This window comes from Elgaria multicarinata, chromosome 4 (assembly GCF_023053635.1).
Source record: "Elgaria multicarinata webbii isolate HBS135686 ecotype San Diego chromosome 4, rElgMul1.1.pri, whole genome shotgun sequence".
NCBI classification, from domain to species: domain Eukaryota; kingdom Metazoa; phylum Chordata; class Lepidosauria; order Squamata; family Anguidae; genus Elgaria; species Elgaria multicarinata.
Window position 1 is genome coordinate 49,322,145 of NC_086174.1, and position 25,013 is coordinate 49,347,157.

Below are 25,013 nucleotides of genomic sequence, written 5' to 3' on the forward strand. Positions count from 1 at the left end.
ATGTGCCAAGTTGTACATAATTAAGTAACAGCAAAGAACATAAGTAGGTGTGTTAATTTTGTTTGTGCAATTGGAAAATTATATTGTATGTTTATAAAAGAAGCATATTTAAAGAAAAAGGCCAGGGGAGACTGTCAAAACCAAAAATCATGCTGACTGTCCTATTACAGACTGTTTTGGACTATGCACAACATTCAACACCTCACACCACAAAACACAAATGCATTTTCTGTGTGGACATCATTCATGTGCCTGAATGCAGATCCAATTAAATTAGCTGTTTCCTGATATCCTAGGGGCCATCTTAATTTTAGTTAATATGTAAAATGGCCAACTGGGATGAATAAACAGGGTGAATTACCGGAGGAATTCTTTGGACTACTTAAAAGATTTTTTTAAAAAGGCCCCAATGACAACTAGACTGCTTTCACTTTGATTTATTGAAGCATACACGCTGTTTCAAGTACAAAATTAGTAAATAACTTTCCTCAATTTTCAGACTCATGATCCTCACAGCATGAAGGGCAGGTCGATATTCTTCTCTCCATTGCCAAAGTAGATATAACCATGCTGCTTAGTATTAGGAATATGGTAGAATGTGAGTCCAGGCCAAAGCAGACTTCGTAAGACTATCACTCTGCCTCCCCTCTCCACTTGGATACTCCAGGACCCTGCACAAGAATAAGATGCAAGAATTAACTTTGTTTTTGTTTGTTTGCAGTAAGACAACTACAATCAGATGCATTTACTGGACAATGAAACTCAAACAGAAAATTACTCTAATGACACTGAGCTTCCAGCCTAATCTAACTGCCATAATTAACAAGAGAAGGAAAGAGCTCTATAACTGCTTTGCTGTGCATAAGATAAGCGAACGATATCAAACAAAGCATTGTCAAAAGCTGCCTTCAACCAAGTTAGAGTGTTAGTCTATATAGTTAAGCATTGAACTGGGCCTGTTCAGACAGCATGCTAAGCCATGGTTAGGCCACTAACCTTTCGCAGTAAATGTTAGTGATATGTTTAAACCACAGTTAAGTAACCACCATTGTTAGGAATGATTCACATGACACACTAAGCCATCATGTTTAGCTCAAAATGTTTAACCACCGTGGCTTAGTGTGTTGTCTGAACAGGGTCACTGACTGGCAGTGACTCTCCAGGATTTCAGACAAGATCGTTTCCCTGCCCTACCTCTATCATTGAGCTACTGACCTCAAAATATCAGGATAATGTAGAGCAATTTCAGGCAAGAGAAACTCCAAAAAGAAGGAAGGTGTTGCACTTCATAATCTATTTGATTTGTAGTGGGATGAACTTTCAGTGATAACTTCAACTGCATTAAGTGGATTGAAAAGCTGTAAACTATATGCCCTTTGGTTTAATCAATAAATAGAAGCCCCGATCCAGTTGCTGTATGCAAAGTTCTTGACACTCAAAAGCCAGAGCTGGGCATGCATAGAGCCCCAAGTATCTGTTGAGGAAGGTGGGAGGCAGCAATGTACATGACTATGAACATCCTAAATAATGTCTAGCAAGAATTAAAACTGCTATAACAACTCAAGAACCCAAGCTCTCTTAAAAGCATTATTCTTCATATTTAACACAATAATAAATCTTAATTCCTAACCATTTTTTTTTTAGAACAAAAGCAAGAGACAATGCCATTTCAGATTTGGGGAGAGAGGAGGCCAAGATTCTGAAGGATACCCACAGCTGGTCTTGAGTATATTTAAGATTCATGTGTGCAAAAAACTACCTTATTTAGCTTTGCTCGTGAGCAATCAGGGAGGAAGTAATCTTGTTTGGAAATATCATCAACCATAACTGGAGCAGAAAGACCAATAACTCAGTTCTCCCAAATTCAGTGCCTTTGACATGATTGTTGCAATTGATTTATCCAATTCTATGCTTCAGCCTAAAGTTAGCATACTGGTTTATAATAATGGCACAATTATTTGTTGCACGGGATCTAAATGTTTTCTCTCATAGCCACAACATCTTGTACCATGAAAAATGCAACCATTACCCTGACAGCACACACACTGATTGCATAAGCATTATGAAATGAAAAGTTAGGAATGGTATAACTCAGTGACTCCCAATGTGACACCTATGGGGACCTCTAAAAGTGCCCATGAAGCTCTCCACTCCTTTCCCCCTTCAAACCATTTTTCAAATTTAAATTTATTTCAAGTAAAATCTTAGGGTAATCTCCCTCTCCCGTTCTACCCTCTAGCCTTGCTCTTTCTTTTCCCTCTACCTTGCTATTTCCCTTCCCTCCCTGCCCTCTAGCACTGCTATTTCTCTCCCCACAACACACCTAGCCACATCCTCCATGAGAGCCATTTTGCGGTGGTGCCCACTGCAGTTTCTCAAATTCCCAAATGTGCCCTTAGGTCCAAAAAGGTTGGTGACCCTTGGTATCAATCATGTCTTTCTTCCCACTCCACTCCTAGCTTTAATGTTTTAAAGCAAGTGTGTGAGGGCGTGGTCTTCCAGATGTTAATGAGCCAGCATAACCAATGGTGATGGATGATGGGAATTGCAATCCAACAACAGCTGGAGGAGCCACACATTCCTCATCTGTTTTAAAAGCTCCACATGGTATTATTCAAGTCAAGAGTGTTTATTTAACTTATAAAAATCTGACCACCAGCAAGGATCCCTCCTATCCTAGCAATAATGATTTGCCATTTTGTGACAGAGACCACATCTACTCCCAATTTTTAATAGGAGAGAGGGAGATAGCTATGCTGCTTCCTTATGTCCCCAAAGCAAGGCTACAGATGGCTTGGATACCATACTATTATGTTTGAATTGGGACTTGATGGAATATTATCCAGAGACTAAAGTGTACTTGGGACACATATTCACTGATTGCTTGTATAAGTTCCCAGAAAGGAAATTAAGCCAACACAGATGCTTAGGAAAAGGAAACAAGAAAAGTGGTTGACAAAGAAATGTACCAGGCATATTTTATAGAAGAATTAACTTTCCTTGGAGTCTAATTTGCCTCTACCTTTGGCGGAAGTGTGCATTGGGGCAGTAAAGGGATTAGCTTCAATGTTAATTTGCTTTGGAGCTGCTGAGAAGGTTAAGAGGCAATGCAAAAATGAACTTTCTACTAGAATAGGCTGCTCATTGGGTTACTGAATATTTTTGTTCCTGAACAGACAGCCTGAGAAATGTGGAAGTGAAGTAAGCTGGGATATTCAGTTCAGCAAGGTGATGTTTGGAGAAGGCAGTCAAGTAGCATCAAATACTACAATGAAAGGAAAAAAGATTCACATGTGGGCGTTTCCACGCAACAAATGAATAATTGAATAGCAGTCTATAAATATCAGAGCAAACTGGGAGATGTTTCCTAAAGCTGCTAATCTCCTGGCAAATGCTCAATACTATGCATGTCCCATATAAAAATGAATGTTCAGGAAACCAAACTGTATGCTAGAATATTAGGAGGTGTGTGTGAATACATAAATTATACCAAGTTCTAAAATCTGGCCTTAGTATAATTATTTGAGATAGTAAAAAAAAAAAAAAAGCAGCAGTGGGCAATGATACTCTCCTTTTCTGAAGGTCAAGCTGCCGTATCCTCTTCAACACAATTCCAGTCAGCAATTTGTTTTTTCTAGATTGATTTCCCTAACACACTCTATTTGGGACATGCTCTTTGGGACTGCCATTAAAGGCCATTCAGAAATTGCAGCTGGTTCAGAGAGCAGCTGCCTGCTTTGCAACAAGAGAACATCATAACAGAGCACGACTCCCCCATCCCCATCACCTGCCAATCAAATTTCAGATCCACCATAATGTCCTGTTTCTCCTCTTTTAAGGTTTGAGCAGCAGGCTTGACGTCCACCTATTCCGATAGCATCATTCTCCCTACAACCCATCATTTTAATTGCAATCAACACAGTCCTTCACATAACGGAGACAAAGGTTGAATTTAAAATGTTTTTAATTCTGCATGCTGCCTAGAGTACTTTGTATATAGATGGGTTATAAATTGAATAATTAAAATTCGGGCCAAGTTTCTTACCAAAGAGCTACAATTCTGTAAAAAAAATTCCTTGAAAAGATCAGGATGTTTCTATTGTTCACAGAATAAAGCAAGAGGCATTGTTTTCCACAGGACTTTTTGAAAAGTTGGATCTCATAACAGTGCTTTCCTGGTTGACTGTAACCAGTATCAAACCATAATCACGAGGTGGCTGACAAGAAGCAGTTCAACAAAGCACTTCAAAACTGCATCTAATAAACTGTGATTACAAAAACAAAATAAAAAATACTTGGGGTGCTAAGACAACAAAATGTCTCACTCAACCAACAACACTGCTTTTTTTGCTGCTGAAGACAGTGCAATTTGGGGTTTGCTTGTTATTTTAAGATTGATTTATGTTTTAATTTGCAAGCTGTTTTGAGGGCCCTCTTTAGGCAGAAGATGCAGAATAAACATCCTATTTTAAAAAATACAATTGTGTATATACTTTGAAAATATTAGAAGTTAAGGAACCATTTAAAATGATGTTCCAATTACAGCCAAGAGAATTTAATGTGGTTTTTCTGGAATTATGTAAAACACAACCCCAACGTCTAGGATATGAAAAGCGTTAACTAATGCTTCATCATATGTCTTGTTCATGTAATGTTACCAAAAGGCCCTGATCCAACTAATTTTAATCATGACAGACTGAACAATCCTATTGTAACCTTATTCTGCAATCCTAAACACACTTACTCAGATGTAAGTCCCAGTGAATATAGTGGGACTTACTTCTGGGAAAACATACATAGGCTTGCACTGCACATGCCACTGAAATAAAAGGCACAAACTAGTTGCAACTAGTCTCAATGCTTTCAAAGGCGCCACTACTAACTTTAGTGGGAACATGGTCAATATTAAAATCTTCTAAACATTTTTTTAAATGAGGATGCCCAAGTTTAGCTATGGATAAACAAGGCACTTCCCTTGCCTCTGTGGTCAGTAACCCAGTCAGACCTTTGGTGGACAGAGTGAAGCAAATAGCAGAAAGCACAAACTACCAGTTGAGGCATGGACAAGGTGGTGCAGTTCCGACATGCTGAGTATTTCAGCAGTGGTGAAGACTTCGAATAAGGATCAAAGATCTTGGGTACAATGAATTCACGAGAAAGGCTTTGCACAGTTACTTTGTTAGTTTTCATATAATAAGATAATTTGCTTTTTTAAGCTGCACCCACCAGAGCAAGCTAAGCAAAATGCTGGCTGGCCTGAAAAAAAAATTGCCTGTCAGGGCTCCAGGAGGGAAAGGAGGGAGTTGCTGTGTGGGAGGAAAGAGCCTGGGAAAAATATCCTTTGGATGAAGATCTGGAGCTTCCCAATCCCCCTCTGGAGCAGGCTGCAACCTTCACCCTGCCAAATACGGGTGGGAATGCTGAGGAGGTGCCTAGCAATTTTCCAAGCAAGACACTGCTCTGCATGCATTTCTGCCCAACCAGCCAGTGGCTCTTTGGATGGCTTCTGTCAGCCACCAGGATCCTATCACTGCATTTTAAACATTAACCTCCCTCTCAGCTTCTGCTTCCTTTTCTGTCTGCCACCAAATCCATACCTCATCCCCCCATGGCTGTCTGGCCTCTGGCTTGATGCCCCTACTATATGCAGGCAATGGAGATGTTTGAACTAACTGTAAAATGAGAGGCTCTTGAAACAACGGAGAGCTGATCCACTTCAAATCCACTCTTCCATAACACTGGTGCTTTGGATGTATTTCAAAGCTTGTTGTTTGTGGGGAAAGCAGCTTTCAAAGTAACATGCCATTTGGTAAAAGCTGCCTATCCCAAAAGGTCACATCAGGGTAATAAAAAACAATGGTACCTATGTTAGAAATCTTGCCACTAGGGTAGTAGTAGAATTATACTATACATTATTCACAATACATAGAATGGCTGTGTATACACACACACACCCCTTTTCTTGCTTCATTCTCCTGCTGTAGCAATTGCAACAGAACCAGCTACTTCACTTATGTAGCGTGTTTGTGTGTATACATGTGCAATTACATTAAGATTTTAATTACTTCCATTTTCCCCTACATCTTCCTTACAGCATTAAAAACTATGGCTGTCCATGGTCTTTTGCAATGATTATAAGGGCCTATGTGGGGGTGTTTTACTTAAAGAGTACACTCTAGCAACTATTTCTATTCGGGAGGACAGACATTATTAGGATGAATCCATTATGTCCCTTTAATACTGTTTACCCTAGCATGGTTGGAAATACTCATGGGACAATCAAATTGGATTTTACATCAAACTACTGGTGAAATGCAAAGCCTACAGCTGTTGGGGCACTTTTAGTGGTGGATATTTTTTGTCAAGAGTGCACTTTGTAGACCACATTATACCGAGTTTAGATCAACTTCGCTGGCTTCCCATTTGTTTCCGGGCACAATTCAAAGTGCCCATTATGATCTAAAACGCTCTAATGGGTTGAGACCAGATGGCCTTCATCCACATGAATTTGCCTGTAATTTACAATCATCATCAGAGGCCCTGGTATATATCCCACAACCTAGAGAGGCTACACTGGTGGGTACTTGAGACAGGGGGCTCCATCACACCAGCATTTTATTGCACTCTCACCATGCCTAGTTTGCTATTTTGCAGCATGGTACTCACATGACGTCGTGCCTGTCCTGCAGTCACCCTGCCTCTTCCCCTTCATTTTTCATGTTTTCCTAGAGTGGCGAAAGTCCAGTTTATTTCCTCCATGCAGGATTAAAGCGTTCTTCCACCCCATGTATTGCCGTCCTCATGCTATGTCCTTTGTTGGGGGCATCTACTTTGAAGGGAAGTCTTGCTGATGAAAGAGGAGGGTGGGATGGTTCTCTTTCTCCAGCACGCCGTGTCAAACGAACAGGCTTGTGCTGCTCCAATCCCACCCTCAATAGAAATTAACCAAAATGCTTACAGCTCCCTCATTTTTAACGATAAAGAGATGAAACTTGGCATCAATAGCTCTTAAGTAGGACTTTAGGCATGCCAAGTTTGAATCAGATCCCTTCATCCGTTGATTTTTTAGGAATTTTAAAAATATTTCCCCTCAAACCACTTCCCCGCCATAAACACACTGATTCTGCATCAATCCACCCCTGCGGATTTATGTAGGGAGAAAGCTGGAGGGCGAAGGAGGACTAGGATGGAGCAGGGTGGAGTAGGAAAGCGAACAAGCGATGAGGTGAAATAGCGCAACAATGCATGCATGTGAAAGTGACCAGCGCTTGCTGAGCTAATGAAAAGAAGGTCAAAATCATGGGTGCATATCAGAAAAGAAGGTGTGATGGAGCTAAGAATCTTTTCAGTAGCAGCACCCCAATTATGGAGTTCCCTTCCAAGAAAGGCAACATTTGCTCCTTCCTTATTTGCTTCAGATAGACAACATGCACTGTTCTGTTCATTCAGCCATTTAATGTTAAATAATGTTTTGTCACTCTTCAATTTTAGTGCTGTTCTCAAATTTTGCTCTATGTTCTTTGCTTCTGTATTGCTTGGTTTTATGTGAACTTTTAATGTTTTTATTGTACATCGTCCTGAGTGCCTGGTAGCGGAGAGCGAGTTTTATGAATTTAGTTAATAAAGGAGCAAGTCCACAACGCATAACCCACATTACTGAATTCCAACCATCATTTGAGGAGGCGAGCATAGCAAAATTAACAAGATGCTTACTATCTACATATATGATAGTATAGCCATCCCTACTCTCCAGAGCATTTCTATGTTATTTCTCTGCAGAAAGATGGCACCTCCAACGACCTGCATCTCCCACAATTTATCTTATACATATTTATTTGTTTGTGTGTGAGACAGTCACTCACATACAAACGCACATACATATATAATTATTCACCACTGCATTAACTAGTACTACCCATGAAAGTACTTCCTATTTCAGAGCCTGGAGAATGTTCCCGAGCCTCTCATTTGCAAGATAGGAAAGCATTCACCACGTACCTCTGTTCTGCCATGCAGTTTGCTACTAACCTACTCATCTGAGGCAAACAGTAATTGTCCTTGGTGGTTAAATAATGAACGGACTGGAAAAGTTGAGGTGTTTGTGCTGCATGTGTTTTCTGTCTGTCTTCCCTGGAATGATCAGGAAGGGAGTAAGGAGAGAGTTGAGATTGACACTACTTCATTTCCCCAACTAAGCAGAATGTGTTCTTCTGTCTTTAGCCATTAACGCCAGAAAAGTGAGGGAAGACACATAACCAGAAATGCACACTGGACTATGGTGGCTAACAGCGGTAGCTATTATTACCAAATTTCTCCAACTGCAATATTCATTAAAATCACAAATATTAGCTTTGTCCTAGAGGCAACATGTCTGCAGCTTTAACAATGATTATTGATGGAGGTTTTTTACTCCAAAACATTTCTTGCAGCAATGTATTAATGTTGCAGTTTGGCTTAAGGTGGTGTACCCTCATTCCATCATGCTAATTGTTAGCCAATAAACTGAATCTAATTGTGCCTATTTCTACACGCCACAGCTGCTTTAAATGCTATGCTTACAACCAAAAAGAACCTTAGAAATTTCAATTCTGTGACTGTTTGTCTTTAATAAATAAATCCCAGCAGCATTACATTTTCATTCTTCGGGTATACTAATAACTACTTTATGTAGTATTAATTCTTCTCTTCACACAACTGAATTACTTTTAAAAACAGCCCAGGACATAACAGGGCTAGATTAGAACATGCTGTAGATGAAGAATTAACAATAAATCCAGGCTGCACAAATCGTCATGGATTATTTGTAGCAAGTTTTAAAAGCCCTGCAACTACATGGAACCTTTCTTCTAGGGGATGTGTTTCCAAGGAATCTTTACACACACACTTTCTAGCTCAACTGGTTGCTATAGAAACAGCTTTGGTGCGTGCTAGAAGTCACGTAGCATCTACCTGAAAAGCCCCTGGATTAATATGCTACCTTCACGTGTTCTTCAAATCCTATTGGCTATACGGGGGGGGGGGGGGGAATTAAAGCTCTTTTGCTTCATTCATTATTCCAAAACGAAGCCAGGCTTCCTAAATATTAGCTTTAGATTCCAACTTCAAGCTGCTTTTTTTCAAGCTTTTGTCACCAAACAAATGTGACCTCACTGAAACATTCATCAAAATGTTAACCTAAACGAGCAACAGGCTGCTTTGTTCAAGTCTTAGGATCCTTCTGCCTGTTCCAGTTTTTACAGAGTCTCCTTGCTTTCATGACAGCAATTGTTGCAGCAAAAAACTACAAGGAGCCCTCTGGCACTTTTCCTAATTAAGTTAGAATATTTGCCTTTAAAAAAAATAAAGAATTTATAACCACTTCATTTCTTGACATGTCCACTATGGTTTGCTTAAAAGAAATCGCAATTAAGAGTTCCACTTATGTTTGGGAAAATACTGGGACAAACACAGAGCACTCTGCAGAATAAATGAAGGATATATCCAAGCAAATCTCCTCCCCCATCTTGCAAGCTGCTGCTATTGACCAAAAAAAAAAAAAAAAAAAAAAAAGCGGGGGGGGGGGGGGGAAGATGTTGTCCATACCACATTGTATTATAACATGTCACTATACTCCACTTCCTTGTTTTTCTCATGCAGAATCCTGTAGTTAATTAAAGGGGTATAAGCTTTGTGCAATTGGTCTCAACCAAAGTCTCACATTATCCTTCTTTCTGGCCATTGTCCTACCCCTCTTAGTTCACGGAGAGCCTTTTTCTTCCCCCACCCAAATGAATTGGCAACAGATCTTGCTAGAAGCACATGAAACCCTAGCTAGCTTCCTCTGCCACCCACGTTTCAGCGTACTATTAGCCTTACAATCTCTCAACATGTGAACAAATTGCAGTAAGCTTTAGGCTCATGGACTCCATCCTCCTTTCTCCTCGTGTTTTGTGCCCACAACAATGTGAATAGAAGCTTTTCCTTCCAATTTTGAACAAACCACAGCTCCCTGTGACACCCAAATTTGGAGAACTGGTTTGTTTAAATTATGGTTAGCGAAAACAGGACAGGCTCAAACTATAGTTTCACAACTTGGCCTTTTTTCATAGTTTAAGCAAAACCACAGTTACCCAAGTTTGGACATCACAGAGAACAGTGGTTAGTTTAAAACCAGAATAGGAAGCTTCTGATTCCCTCCTTCAGTGTGCAAAAGAGGTGGAGGGGGAAGTTTGCTGCATGGAAAACCAAGGTTTCATGCTACATCTGAATCCAGCCTAAGTCAAATTTCTTGGGGCAGCATGGATGCAATTGGGCAAATTCTGCTTTTATTAAGAAAACTAATCAGTTTTTTTAATTAAAAAAGGCCAGCAACTCTAGTAGAAGCAAGTGTGCATGTATGGGAAATATACAAAGATTAGTTCCAGAGCTGCAAGGATCAAAACTGAAACGAGATGAAATGTGACAAGAGTGCTGGGGCAGAAGCATCTTAATTGGCCACACTCCAGAAAAACCTGTGGGGTGCAAAGCTACACAAGGGCAATTATTCCTCCAACTAATAATCCAACGTTCACAGTAGGGGGAAGGATGTAGGTTGAGAACCTTCTTCCACAACAAGGGAAAGGAGATGCCCAAGGTCAAAGTGGGTGGGCATTTAATGAGAATTTCATTATAGCTTATCCGGTTTGTATCATGTACATAAACATGACCTCAACCTACCCTTTCTCACCATCAAAAATCTAAAGAGGGGCAGTGTGGTATTATGGCAGCTGTCTCCTTCCAAAAAATCTAGTGCTGTGCCACTAAGATGTCTGCTTCTCTTATTTCCTTTATATCATGCTATGGTTCATGATTATTTTTTATCATTTGTTTCAGATTTATAGCATGACTTACAGAACATTTATCCTCACAGCAATCCTGCTAAATAGATTACTTTCCCAGTTTGTGAACAGAGAACCAAGACTGAAAAACAAGGCCACCCAATGAGTCCCTAGCTGAAAAGGGATTTGAAACAACGTTTTCCATGTCTAAGTCCAAGGATTTCCCACCAAGTAACATTAAATCTCACTTCAGCATTATATGTAGTCTTCCCTCATCTCTGCTTTCCAATCTATTAACCATTATCTGTATCAGGTCCTATTACAATAAAGCTGTTAAGAACAAATAATAATATCAACACCCCATACACTTGATATAAACTGGATTGATTATGCTGGCATCAAAGATTAAGACCCGCAGGGTTCCTTTCTGGGATCATGCTCTGTCAGTGACAGTCAGAAATTCTTCAAGGTTTACACTAACTGTGAAGGGTCAGACTTGTCAGAGAATTGCTTCCTCACAAACATATGAACTGCCAAAAAGAATTCACTTTCTAGAAGCCAGTTACCTTGGGAAATTATACTGAGAAGTACTCAGACCATCTCCTCGCTAAGTGAGGCGCCCCGTCAGCTGAGATAGCTAGGAGCTATGTTTCTGTGAATCCTAAATTGCAAGCTTAAGGAGGATCAGCTATGGAAACACGGTGGGACATTCATATCCGTATTTCACTGCTATGCTTTGAAGTTCATTTTGTACACAATTAATTCATAAAGCTCTTCTTTTTTTGCAGAACTATAAATTTCCCTTTTTCCTCTCTTTGACAAATGGAGACGGGGAGACAGCTTGCAGACATGTGTCCCACCCCTTTCCCACAGCAACCCCCACCAGATGCAGATGGTTCCTAACAAAGTCTGACTGTATTACATTTTCTTGTTTTCAAAAAAGAAAAGAAATGGCCTCTTGCTCTAGGATTTTACTTTCACATTAGTTCTCATCATGCCTTAGAATAAGATTTATATCTTCACTGATTTATGTAATAAGTAGAAGCTGTTTCTGTCTCAGACTCTTCAGCTGCATTTAATGTAGATCAATAACAAAACTGAAAGAAAATATGAACCAAGAACAAAGTTGCATATTGAGTGGAGAAATACTTTTATCCCATTATAAAATAAAATAAAATAATAATAATAATAATAATAATAATAATAATAATAATAATAATAATAATAATATCATCTTTTTAAATACCTCTCCTGCCATGAAACTACACTAATTTTATGTTCTTGTCCTCATTTGCTCTGCATGATAAAACACTCCACCACCTCAGAAATGATGAACGGCCTCCTTCAGGATGAAAGGCCAAGATTTCTAGATAAACAGAACCCCTGAAGTGCTTTAGTGTTTGAACCCAAAAAATAATATGATGGTTTATTGCATACAGAAGCAAAACTCAAGAAATATAGGCATTGTTCCAATCATTTGGGCAAATTGTGGGTGGTCAGAAAGCCACAGCAATATTCTAACTTGCTCTTTTCATGTTACTGCATCCCATAAGGATCAGTTTCAGAGAAAAGGTCACACCTTCAGGGAACACCCTATGATCAGTGTAGGAGCAGCAGCAGACTCCAAAGTGTGAATACAGACACACATTCTTGGCATGAACAGGCCCAGTGTGTGGCCTTTGATAAGAAAAATCATGGGAGACCCTGGGTTGAACACACATAGGATGATGGTATTAAGAAATCTATCTGAAAAAGCCAACATGCCTTCCTGAAAGTTGTGTGAACTCTAGCAGGGCTAACAGTCTCCTCTCCATATCCATAGTTCAAGAGGTCAGTATATACCACACACAGTCTAGTTTCTCTGTCCTCACCTCACTAAAGAGTCCAAATCTTTCTCATATTACTTCATTAGGGTTTTTGTTCTTCCCACAGTGCTACTAAGGCTGACACCACAGTGTCCCCTACTGGAAGATGATTGGTACAGCAGGCCAAGGTTTAAGTAGTATGAAACACAAGATGTAAGGCACAGGCAAAACAAAGTCCAATTACCTGCTACCTTTGGCCATTGACCAGATCAATTTATCCTCACACTCTGGGGAGTAATTTGTCCTCTCAACAGCAAACCGAGGTGCTACTTCAAGAACTCATTTCACTGTGTTACTGGAACTACTTACTGGATTTTTCTACCTTGCTGAGTAACTCCAAGGATCGCAGTATGTCCACCTTTTGAGAATGTACAGATTCTCAAGGCTGCCCTTCTCTATTGAGGAACAGACTGAAGAAACACCACCAGATCCTATTTCTCCCCCACCTCTCTTTACAGCAGCATCTCCACTCCCCCACCCCCTACACACACCATTACTTCCCTTCCATCCATTATAGGCCTTTTAGTTTAGTAAAGCAGCTTGAAAGGTCTTGTCCCCATGTGGCTCTTGGCAGACTGAGAAGTAAGTGCTCTGGCTCACAGCTCTCACAGGGCTGTGGAGGTGCTGCTTAGTGTTAAGCTATGAAAGCGGAGGGCTCAGGTCACATCTGTGAAACGTTAGCAGAGAGGGGAGGCTGGGCGAAAGTAGGTGGCCAGTGCAGCGTAGCACTTTGTTGGGTTTTGCAAGGCCGCTTGGGAGATAGGCAACCATTTGTCTTAGAACCACCTCCACCCTACCCCGATAACAGGCTGCCTTGCCGTCTGCTTGCCGGCTCGGGGCTGTAAATACCTCTGCAGACTACAGCTTCTTGAATGGCTGGAGACACAGCCTGATAGGGGATTAATAACTTCAAGAGGGACTTTGAAAGGGAATTAATTAGCTGTGCTAATGCTTGGAGATAAAGTGGGTTCATGTCTCTTGGGTTCACTCCTCTCAGCACCCTGGGCTTTTGCAGCACCCAAGAAAGCTTTGTGTGAATATCCAGAGAAAATCCACCAAGAGGTCCATCTACCACTGTGGAAGCCCCATTAAATGCTGTATAGATAAAGCTCAACTCTGCAAAAAAAAATTTGGTGTGGGGCAGTTCTCATCCAGCTAAGGCCATAGCTAGACCTAAGGTTTATCCCAGGATCATCCCGGGTTCGTCCCTGCCTGAGCGCTGGATGCCGTGTGTGGCACTTAGATGAACAGGTTTGACCCCAGGACAATCCTGGGATAAACCTTAGGTCTAGCTATGGCCTAAGTCTCAGGAGCACTGAGGGAAGGTTAATGTGCCAATATGAGGCCAAAAGGTAACTTCTGGTAACAATACCCACCATCCTCAGTTACTTTGGGCAAACTGGGGGGTGTTTCATTATTAGGTATAACAAATGTGAGAATCACATGCAACTCAATAAAACTACTAGTAAAGTAATATCGAAAGTACTTCCATATGAATGTTAGCAAGACCTTTATACTGAGATGGAACTCAAACACAGAGATCTGAATGGAGACAAAATCCACATCAGTAGTACAGTACAAAGTCAGTGCTTATTTATTTATGCCACTATTACCTGCTTTTCACTATAAAATGATCCCAAAAATGAGCTATAAAATATATGTTCATGAAGTGATCTTTCCATATCTGAAAATAGCAAGTCTACTATACTAGAAACACTAGGACCACATCTAGTATTTAGAGGTTCATAGCTCTTTTGTGAGGCATGTGCCTTGTTGCCATCTTCACTGACACAGGACTGAGCATAATAATAATAATAATAATAATAAATTTATTTATTTATTACCCGCCTCTCCCTCTGGATAGAGGCAGGGTACAACATAAATGCAAACACCATCCCATTGTCACTTGCTTCTAAGCCCTCTTTTCTACATTGGCTTTTAATGGCCTTGCTATACTCTCCAAACTGACTTCTGCACAATCAGCAGCAGCAGGATTTTTTGAGTATTTTAGAAATGGCTCTGTGAATTATTTGGGGATATTTGTGCGCATATATGGGGATTTTATTTAGCAACTTATGATTGCATTAATGTAATTAATGTATAAAACAATATACATTAGGTGGTGTAGAAATGTAATAAATAAATAAAATAAATACTTGGATATTGACTGTGAACCACCTTAGGTCATTTTATAAAAAGGCAGGATATAAATTTGATAATCGTATCTATATAAAGCAGGATGAATAACTGCAGCCATACAGATCACTGGAAAAACATTCCTCCTCTCTCACTGCAGCCACTCTCAAAGTCTGTGCAGTTCCTCATCAAATATATTTTGTGATAGAAACCCCCTTGGAAGCAATATCAAATTTATAGCATTCACTGACAAGCCAAACCATTCCAGGTGCTGTTACTACTTTTTGGCACTAAAAAGCTGGAAAGCTCATTCACTATTCTCAAACTTTGCTCTTCGTGATCTTTGAGACTCTGCTGGCTGAAACCTCTTCTCCTGCCGTTTCCATATAGGTGGCCCATCTTATAGTACTGTAGTGCTTGGTAGAAAGGGAGCCTAGCCATATGCTGCTCTCTGCTCATGAAGAAAGGATGGCAGACAAGTTACTCAGAAAAGTATGCCAGCTACAGGACGTTCACTAACATTGTCCAGAAAAATAAACAAATAAAGGAAATGTTTAAACAAAGAAATAATGACAATATATTAATTTTTGTTCCTTTTTATGCCCCCCCCTTTGCAATAAGAGTCACCCTAATACTGTTTTAAGTAACAAAATTCACTAAGGCTCCCACCTCTGTTCTACCACAGTTTCAGCTCAGAAAAGATCACCCTCAGGAATGGAAAAGGTTGCTTCACCATGTTTTTGAAATGATATAAGCGCCCCAAATTTAATGCATGAAAGAGGAACTTGGCTACTGATTACGAGAAAGGTATAAAAATTCAGCTGGAAATAAAAAAAAAACCTTCTACCCTACAAATCAAATCCCAGCTTGAGCTCCACAGACTCATAACCTGCTAGCAACTTTTTATACATATCAGATGTATTTAGGGGTGGGGGCAGGAAGAGCCACATTAATAGATTTCCATTGCTCTTAGGGGCTCAGATCTTTTCATACCGTAACAAGTGTAAGGATATCGCCATTCCCCAAACTGTTACATTCTATCCTGCCAAGGTAACAGATTGTTCACAATGTAGCAGAGTGCAATAGTTTATCAAAGAAAAGCTTGAACCAAACCTCCCCAGGATATAAGGTTAGAGTTAACAAGACCCCATTTAGATAAGAGAAAGCAATATTGGGTGGAAAGGGGCACCTGAAATACTTCAAGCCCTATAAAAGTTGCTCTATCACTGGCAGTCTTATCTCACTCAGCAAAGGGGGCATTGGCTGCTGCAAACCCCTTCTAATGAGAAGGAAACACAGAGTTCAAACAGAACAGGGTGCTGACACAAGCAGCAGACAAAGCTATCCAGTGAAAGGATGCGACAGCCCCTGTATCGGTTTTGTTTATCTTAAAACTCTCCACACTAGAAAGCTGGTATTTTTGAGTTTGCACAACTATATGAATCATTTCTTATTATGGAAAGTAGTGGAGAATATTAACTTTTGAATAGATATTCGCTGTTTGACGTGTCTAATCCGATTTTATTGGCTGGTGTTTATATGCTCTAGTTATGTGTGGGATTTTTTGGAGTGCTTTTCATTGTTGTGCATTGTCTTGTATTTTATTTTAAATGTTCTCCACTTTGAGAATTATTGTAATGAAGAGGTTATATATCTTGTAAATTAATAAATGCCCACATGACTAAATAAAGAAGAGTGGGAATTTTGAGTAGGAAGTCAAATCTCAGCTCAGACATGAACATGCTAGGCTGCCTTGGGCATAGCTCCTCACCCTGCTTCTCCCTGTCTGGAATATGGGAATAAAAAGGCAAAGCTACCTTGGGTTGTTGCAAGAAATACTGAGATAAAGTATGTTTAGTGCTATGAACACTAAAAAAAGTACTGCATAAATGCTAAGTGTCATTGCAATTACACAGTGATCTGGTTCACAAATAAGTCTAACCCATGGTTTATTTAACACATGGTTAATCCGTGGTTTGTTGCCCTAGCCAGGATTTGTCGGCAAGATGTTCAAACAAACCATGGTTTGTTTTCTCAATCCCTGGGTTGTTTCGTTCCTGGGTTAAGACTTAATAACAACCCATTATTAAAACAACCCAGAGTTCACAACCTCACAACAAACCCTGACTTCCCTTTCTGGGTTCTTCATGATTAATAAATCATGGTTTGTTAGTGTGGCTGGTTTTATATATATATATAACAAAATTCAACTCCCCACAGGTTAAATAAACCATGGGTTAGTGTTATGTGTGAATGAGGTCAAGGAAAAACAAACGGCTCTCCTTAAATGAGCTTGTAAGCTCCACAACACTCCTTTTCCATTTTGCATTTGAGATGCCACTTTCTCCCTACCTTTAGGAATATCATGTTCAAGAGAATCCAGGAAATCAATGGCTGGGTCCAAGTCAGCTTTCTCCAGGAGAGTTTTGTTCTTCAAATTTACAGGCTCAGTGAAATGAAAATAGGAACTTAGCTTTTTAGCCTCTGTTAGAGACAAACCTGTTGCGTAAAGAGTAAAAAAAATTAGTACTGCTTGATAGTCTCTTTTAATAAAAACACTGCCCCCTGTCAGTTTACTATATGCCCATTATCTAATAGACTTATGTATAACTTATGAATTGGTGATACTAAATGAACCACACATTTTATAACCGCCCCATAACTGAAGTTCTCTGGGCAGTTCACAACAATTCACACATGGACAGAGACCTCTAGAAATGGGTGATATTGCAGTACTGTGGAAAGTTATAGGCAATTCCATTTATGCATCCCAATCTGAACTGGCAGTTAATAATAATAAAAAAGCCTCCTGGTGGCTATTGCAATCTAGCTGAGTCCTGAATACCACACAAGCATTCTTTAAATTAGCACTATAACCAGACAAAATGCAGGATCATGAGTTAAAGCCTAAAGCTAATGCCAAGTCAGAGCCATTCCTAGAATAAACCATGTGTAGAGCCATACATTTCTTCCTTTGCTGACTTCATGCAAATTTTTAAGAGATTTATAAGGCATTTTTAGGGGAGGGTAGCTCCCAAGACAGTAGGCAAAATTGAAAACCACAAACACAATAAAACAATGATAAAAAATAAACAATAATAAAATCATTTTCATTTAAGTCCACAAATGTGAACATCCAGCTAGGCCAAACAGCTATCCCTGTGTTGTTAAACACAGGTTCTTATATATATACTGTAGGGTGACCATATGAAAAGGAGGACAGGGCTCCTGTATCTTTAACAGTTGTATTGAAAAGGGCAATTTCAGCAGGTGTCATTTGTATATATGGGGAATCTGGGGAAATTTCCTCTTCATCACAACAGTTAAAGCTACAGGTGCCCTGCCCTCTTTTAAATGTGGTCACTCTAGTATAGCTCCTGCTTTAACTGTTGTGATGAAAAGGGAATTTCACCAGGTTCTCGATATATACAAATGACACCTGCTGAAATTCCCTTTTCTATGCAACAGTTAAAGATACAGGACCCCTGTCCTCCTTTTCATATGGTCACTCTAATATACTGTAACTGAGGGCTTCTACGTGAGATAAATTACCCTTTACACCAGCCTTCCTCAATGTGGCGCCCTTCAGACTGTTGAACTACATCATACCTACCATTGGCCATGTTGGCTGTAGCTGATGGGAGTTGCAATCCAAAACTAGACTGCTTTATGCTCTTGTAAACAAATACATGAAAATCAATGATTGCTCAGTGCACAACTCTAACCTGGGAAACATGATAGTAGTAGCAGTTCCAAGCATGGCCAGCAAGTCTCAAACAAGAGTGTGAGTGAGGAAAATGAGCTGGAGTTTGTGTGTGTTTTCCTAATTTACTGCTGTTGTTGCCCCAACAAAGAGCATAGATGAGTCCTGGTTTACGTACTCCCTTATTTCACCTCCATTCCCCAAAGCAGCACCTATAGCAGTGGAACGTGGAAACAGAAGCTTCCTTCCATACCTCATTCCTCTTTCTTTTCAGTTTATTTCTATGGATTGTAGGCATTGCCACTGACATAGTGGAACAGGCTGAGGTGGGTTTTTGTTTGTTTGTTTGTTTCTTTGCAAAAACAGAGAAGAATCTTATACTCTTTTAAACTGTTGCGTGTGAGGTGCAGCTGATACACTGGGGATTACTACTGCCTAAGAAGCAGAGTGCAAGAGGAACTCAAGACTGGCCTCTCTCTCCTCTTTGCCTTCTCCTTAACCCCATGAGTGATCAACATTAGGCACAGCCCACAAGAATGTTGAGGCTTGGAACCATGGGTTCCAGACTGATAATTCAGCAACACTGAGCAAGGCCTGGAGCATAATTTGGAAACAGACTGCTTGGTTTAACACTTGCTAAGTTTATACTTTGCCCTGGGTGATCTAAAATGTGAAGGAGGATGTGAACAAGCTCTAAATACTGGCAATTCTATTTGCATTATCTATATAAAAATTCCATCAGCAGAGTAAATTCCCACACTACCTCTTTCCTGAAACCAGAACGATTACAGGGGTAATTGTAATTACATGGGTGCTTTCCACACATCCTGCTTCCTTATGTACAGAGCACACAATTTTTATATCTGCCATGAGGACAGGGAGCTAGTCTGAGCTGACTATGCCTGGTGCTGAACAAATATGTCCAAGGCCCACAAACCTCCACATATATGCATGCCTTAACAAGCCAAACATGAATGAAGTTACTCACCACAGTTATTCTTACATTCAAAGATACAGATATTCCCTACGTCCCAACATGCATTTACCTTCAAAGTTCCTGTTTTCATGCACAGGTCCGACTGGCGATTTTACATATGCACCCCGTGGAACGATACCCACCGCTTTATCTATTTGATGTACTGTAGCTACAAGTCGGATCTCTTCTTTGATCAAGGGCTTTAGGGGGGGAAAAGTAAGTATTTAGATGTACACTCCTCAGTTTTATATACTGGAATAAGACCTCGACAAAATCAAACTCCAGCAATCTGATAGATATGAAAATACTCATATGTTATTAGTTAAAAAGCAGTATTAGGACAGTAAGTATCCTAATTCCATTTGCAAAATTACTATATCTCCTCTTGTGATGAACCTAGATGTCAATAAATTCAGAATTTAACTTAAATTTTGAAGCATTTCAGAAATATTAGTGTTGAAGGAAATTTAATTCCTGCTTAAAATATCTTGCTTTCATCCATTACGAAAAAAAGAAGAGCCCTGCTGAATCAGATGAAGGGTCCATCTAGTCCAGCATTCTGTCCACACAGTGGCCAACCAGCTGCCCACAGGAAACTCACAAGCAGGACATGAACACAACAGCACCCTCCCACACTATGATCCCCAGCAATTGGTGTACATAGGCATACTGCCTCTGATAATGGAGGTAGCATATAGCCATCAGGACTAGTAACCATTGATAGCCTTATCATCCAACTAGTAGCCATTTAAAACAACAAAGCAAATCAAACATGTTATATAATACAATTATTTTAAAAACTCATATGAAAATAATTTTCACAAACAGGAAGGAAGATTTCTTATGCCACTCATAGCCATGATTAAAAATTAGTAAAAAAACCAAATCTGCTGGTGCTTCAGAGTATTTATGCTATTAGGCTTTGTTTAAATGTTTTCTAATACTGTGGTTCCTGTATCACTAGTAACACACAATTGTGTATATGAGCTATGGTCAGAGAAGACACCTTTCCATACCATCTCCCAGAAAAAATGTACAGCTACTTTAACAAAAATCACTAAAAGCAAGCCATTTTTATCCATCACGGTTACTCTCCAGCTCTACAAATGCTCAAAGTGCTTTATAGCCTCACATTCAAGAAGCATGAGCTAGCTTTAATCCTGTTTTACAAACAGAAAGTGATAGGCAATGTGGGGGAGGCAGGAGAGAAGAATTGTTCAGTATCATCCAATAATCCCTGGCTGAAATTAAGATTTCAGTTCCAGATTGAAAGCTAATAGGACTATTCATAGGTCCATGAGGATTCTCATTACCTCAAAATGTAGCTGTAGTTAATAAAATCATGGCATATGAACAGAATTATTACTGTTAAAATAGAGCTGAAGGAAACGTTCTGAAGCTAGCCCTCCCCCCACACCAAATTCTTACTCCTAAAGGAAAAACTGCACTTGACATAGAAAAATGTCCCTTTGCTCTAACATACAATTTTTTAATAAAAATGAAAATGGCATCAACTGGAGAAGGCACTGCTAATTAATGGAATCACTGCTAAACTGAAGAAAATCCTTCTTTTGGATCTAGTTACTTTGGGGGAGGAGAGAACTCCATTGACACCAGTGGGAGGTTTCCCTTCAAAGCAAATATTAGCTTCAGGGAAGAGGGAGAAGCTGTACATTGTTTTATCAGTTCATTCTTCATTTCTCAATTTTCATATCTGAAACTTCATATGATAATACATTTTAATATATCATTTATTTCTCTAAGAAAATTGTAAATATATGCAAGATAAACATATAAGAAAAATGTGAAAGACTAAATAACACTATTTTGGATAAATATTTGCAAGGTAGCCTATTATGCAGGGTGGTGTAGGAGTCTTGCAGGTTGCAATGGCTTCAGCGGCAAATATTTGTCACACCTGCCAATGTGGGTTATTTGAGAGTTAAACACCCCCACACACATAATGCTACTACAGACCAACGTTTATGAGCGTTGTTTAACCCTCAAATAACCCACAACGGTTGGGATCACACGACATGGCAACCTCCCAGTCAGGGGTTGCATATTCAAAATGTTGCCTATCCTATACCATGGCTCATCATGGGTTAAACAACCCCCCTATGAGCCCAGAATGTCATGCAAACCAGTTCTCTGTGTTGTTTTCTTCATGATCTTCAAGCTTAGTCCTGATTCTATACTCCTTTGCCTGTATGTCTCGATCTTGCTCCTTTCTTTCTAAACAATCTCTCTGCTTTTAATCCCACTTCCTTTTTTCCAATTCCATCTTCATGAATCATGTCATAGTGCTCTTTACGCCTGGAAAACCCTACCTCTCTTTATGAAGCCAATTTGTTTTCCTCCTTTAGGTCTTTGCTGACTACCCACCACTTGAAAAAGATTTCTTCCCTCAATGCCTGTTATTTTGTGCAGTCTGAAAACAGCCAACATTTCCCTATCCCCTTTATTTACATCTTTATCAAAGTCTTCCTTCTGTCTTCAATACTGTTCTTTCATCTTACTTATATTAGATTTTAAGCCCAATGGGCAAGGACCACATCACTTCAAACTAAGTGTCCAACATCTAGCACACTATTGTCAATAAGTAAACATTAAACAATACTGGCAATTAGAGGTCTAGCTGCATCAAGATTAGAAAAAACTGTCTGAATATTGGTGATGTTTACATTGTTCAATATGGATTGTATCCAATGGTGTTCATCTGCCAATGGAACAGACACAGCTGGTGGATCTAATTTCCCCTCCCTCCTATAGCCCAAATGCAAATTATGAACAAATATCTGGTGATCAATTAGGAAAAAAGATCCAAAGTGTACCCCAATGTACTCACTCCAGTTTCCTCTTCATATGTCTTTTCAGCTTCCTCTTTCTTGTCAGCGTTTTCACATTCATAGGATGGGTCCCCTTGGAAGCGTCCCTTCAGTGCTGCAGTCAGTGCAACCATTTCTTCAGTAGGAGGGGGCAGAAGGCTCCAATCCACGCAGTTCAAGCTGTCAACCACACAAATGTGCCAAAGAACAAAGCATATTTTTATTGAAGAAAAATCAGGAACTTTCTTTTTTAGACATTATGAGGATTCAGAAAATGAACAAGAAAACAGGGCACAAGCAGACAGACATGACAGCATGCAGAGATGAACACCAGTTACCTTGTCATTGTAAAGGAGCACGCACCAGCAAAAGCCGGCCCTTGGACTGGATTTAGCACAGATCCCCAGAACAAACGCTCACAGCTCGCAATTTGGAGGTTTAAGACCATTTATTTCAGGAAATGGGTAGGTTACATGGGATTAGCAACTAAAACTATTAAAACATGCATATATATAAGAACCCAGAAAAAGCAAGCCAGAAAACTAAAACTACAGTTCATACATCACCCAGCCATGGAGTCAGCCAGCCGCACTGAACTCCCCCCACAAGTATACTTTATAGTCTCTTTTCCTCCAACTCCTTCCCCCCTCCCCTTGGCTTCTCATGTGTAGCCGCCTGAGATGTTAATGTCTCTCAAGGCCGGGCGGACATGCCTCAGGCGGTTCCTGGCATCACCATTCTCCCCCATGCAGCTGGACCGCTTATCTCCCTTTTCCTATGAACTATAACAATAAAATTACCACGTTAAAAGACAGGCCAGCCCCAGTTCCATTCACCCATCCCTTACAGTCATGGCACCACAATGTGTAGCAGGAAAAAAGAAGATGGATGGAACGTATTGTGTCTTCCTAAATCTGAGGGCCAAATGAAAAGCAGCAACAGCCCCACATGCAGAATCAGATCTAAAATTCTATGAATCTGGAGGGCTATTTAAAGCACAGTGTGACTAGGCAAGAGAGGGAAGGTGAACTCTCCCCCTGCACATGCTTCCCCACCACAAATAAGCCTTTTTAAAAAAATATTTTTAAAAAAGATTTTTCCTGTTGATGTTCCATGATCAGAAGCTGCCCTTGCCAGGAGAAAAAATGCCTGGTGTAACATAATGGCTAAGAGAATAAGCTATGAATAAAGAAGTCCCCAATTTGAATCACACCTCTGCCGTGAACTTACTAGGAGGCCTTTAAGAAACCATACTCTCTCAGCCTCAGTCCTCCCACCCCCTCTGCGCTATGGGGGATAATACTGACTTAACTTACAAGGTTATTGTAATATATTACAATACAAGATTATAACTAGATAATGCATGTGAATCACTTTGAACATTTGAAAGCACTATAAAATATTAATTATTATTATTATTATCATCATCATCATCAGCTCAGCTTGCCCTTCTTCGAACTGCCCAGATAGCTTCAGCTATTTGGGGGGGTATAAAAATGCAATAAATAAATACATTGCACTGTAAAATTTCTCGCTCGCTCTCGTTCTCTAACATACATTCACACTCACTTTATAAGGAATCAGCAAGACCCATGTTGGGTCTGGCCATTATCACATTTAGTTGCAACTCAAATCCGGTTGCATTAACTAAATCAAACACAGATCAACAGGGGGGGGAAAGTCCTACAACTCCCAGCATTCCCCAGCAAGACATGCTGGCTAGAGAATGTTGGGAGTTTTCTGTCTAAACATGCATAGGGTTGTACACTAAAAACATTTTGACTTTAAAAAGTGCTGCTAATTAATCAAGGCTCAGTAGTCAAATGTTGAATTTTCTATTATTTGTAATATATATGCTTATAAAAACTGCCACCGTCTTAAAATAAGACGCATTCCCTCCTGTGTGAGGAAGAGAGGGATACCTCTTCTGTTGCAACACATGAACAACTTCAAAAAGCAAACTATGCTTATTTCCATTAAATCTATAGGGGTTTTTTTTCCTCGTATGCAAATTGCACACATTTAATCAATTAATCAGATATTAATTTAGCTGGCCAACAGTGCTCCTTCTGAACCCTTTCTTCTGCCACATGCCCAGTGGACCATCCTCTCTCAGCCTGATGTCCTCCAGATACGTTGGGCTGCAACTCCCATGTTTCCCAGCCAGCGGGCACCGGGTTGGGGAAGGCTGCAATTAGATACCGCTCCTGAACTACATTCAACTGATCCTTTCAACTAGATGTCAGCCTTTTTGCTTTCTCCGGACAAGGCTCCTGCGACTGTAACTGGTTTGCTCTCCTCACCATTGCATCACCATGCCAAAAAAATAGTGCACTTGTGGAATTTCTACCTGCCGGGCAGCTCTTAAAGGTGTAAGAAGCCCGGTCAGGGGGGCGAGGAGGGGGCAACGCTGCTGCCGCCAGACTTCCCCCTTCCCCCCTGCCCTATTTCCCCCTGCGCATCCAGCCGCCCACCTGTAGAGGCGGCTTCTGGCCCCAGCCCTATCCGGCCCCAGGCCCTCGGCGATGTAGTACGCCCCACGGATGCCTTGGATGCGGCCCCACAGGCGGACTTGCTCGAAGCGGTAATCCCGGCGCACCAGCAGGAGCGAGGTCCGTAAGGCTGCTCGCTTCTCCGGGCTCAGGCATATGCCGCTGCTAGCCACGAGGTCCAGCGCGTAAGGCAGCGTCTCGGCATCCATGGCTGTCG

At 40.3% G+C, this 25,013-nt stretch overlaps 1 protein-coding gene across 1 annotated transcript; it reads right to left on the reverse strand.

Moving 5' to 3' along the window:
• Positions 1-429: 429 nt before the first annotated feature.
• Positions 430-25,013, reverse strand: RSPH9 (radial spoke head component 9). The gene is made up of 5 exons (XM_063125618.1): positions 24,779-25,013; positions 22,325-22,484; positions 19,547-19,676; positions 17,150-17,296; positions 430-671 (listed from the first exon to the last, which is right to left on the reverse strand). The coding sequence occupies exons 1-5, from the start codon at positions 25,003-25,005 to the stop codon at positions 511-513; spliced, it is 825 nt and encodes a 274-aa protein (XP_062981688.1). The 5' UTR covers positions 25,006-25,013; the 3' UTR covers positions 430-510.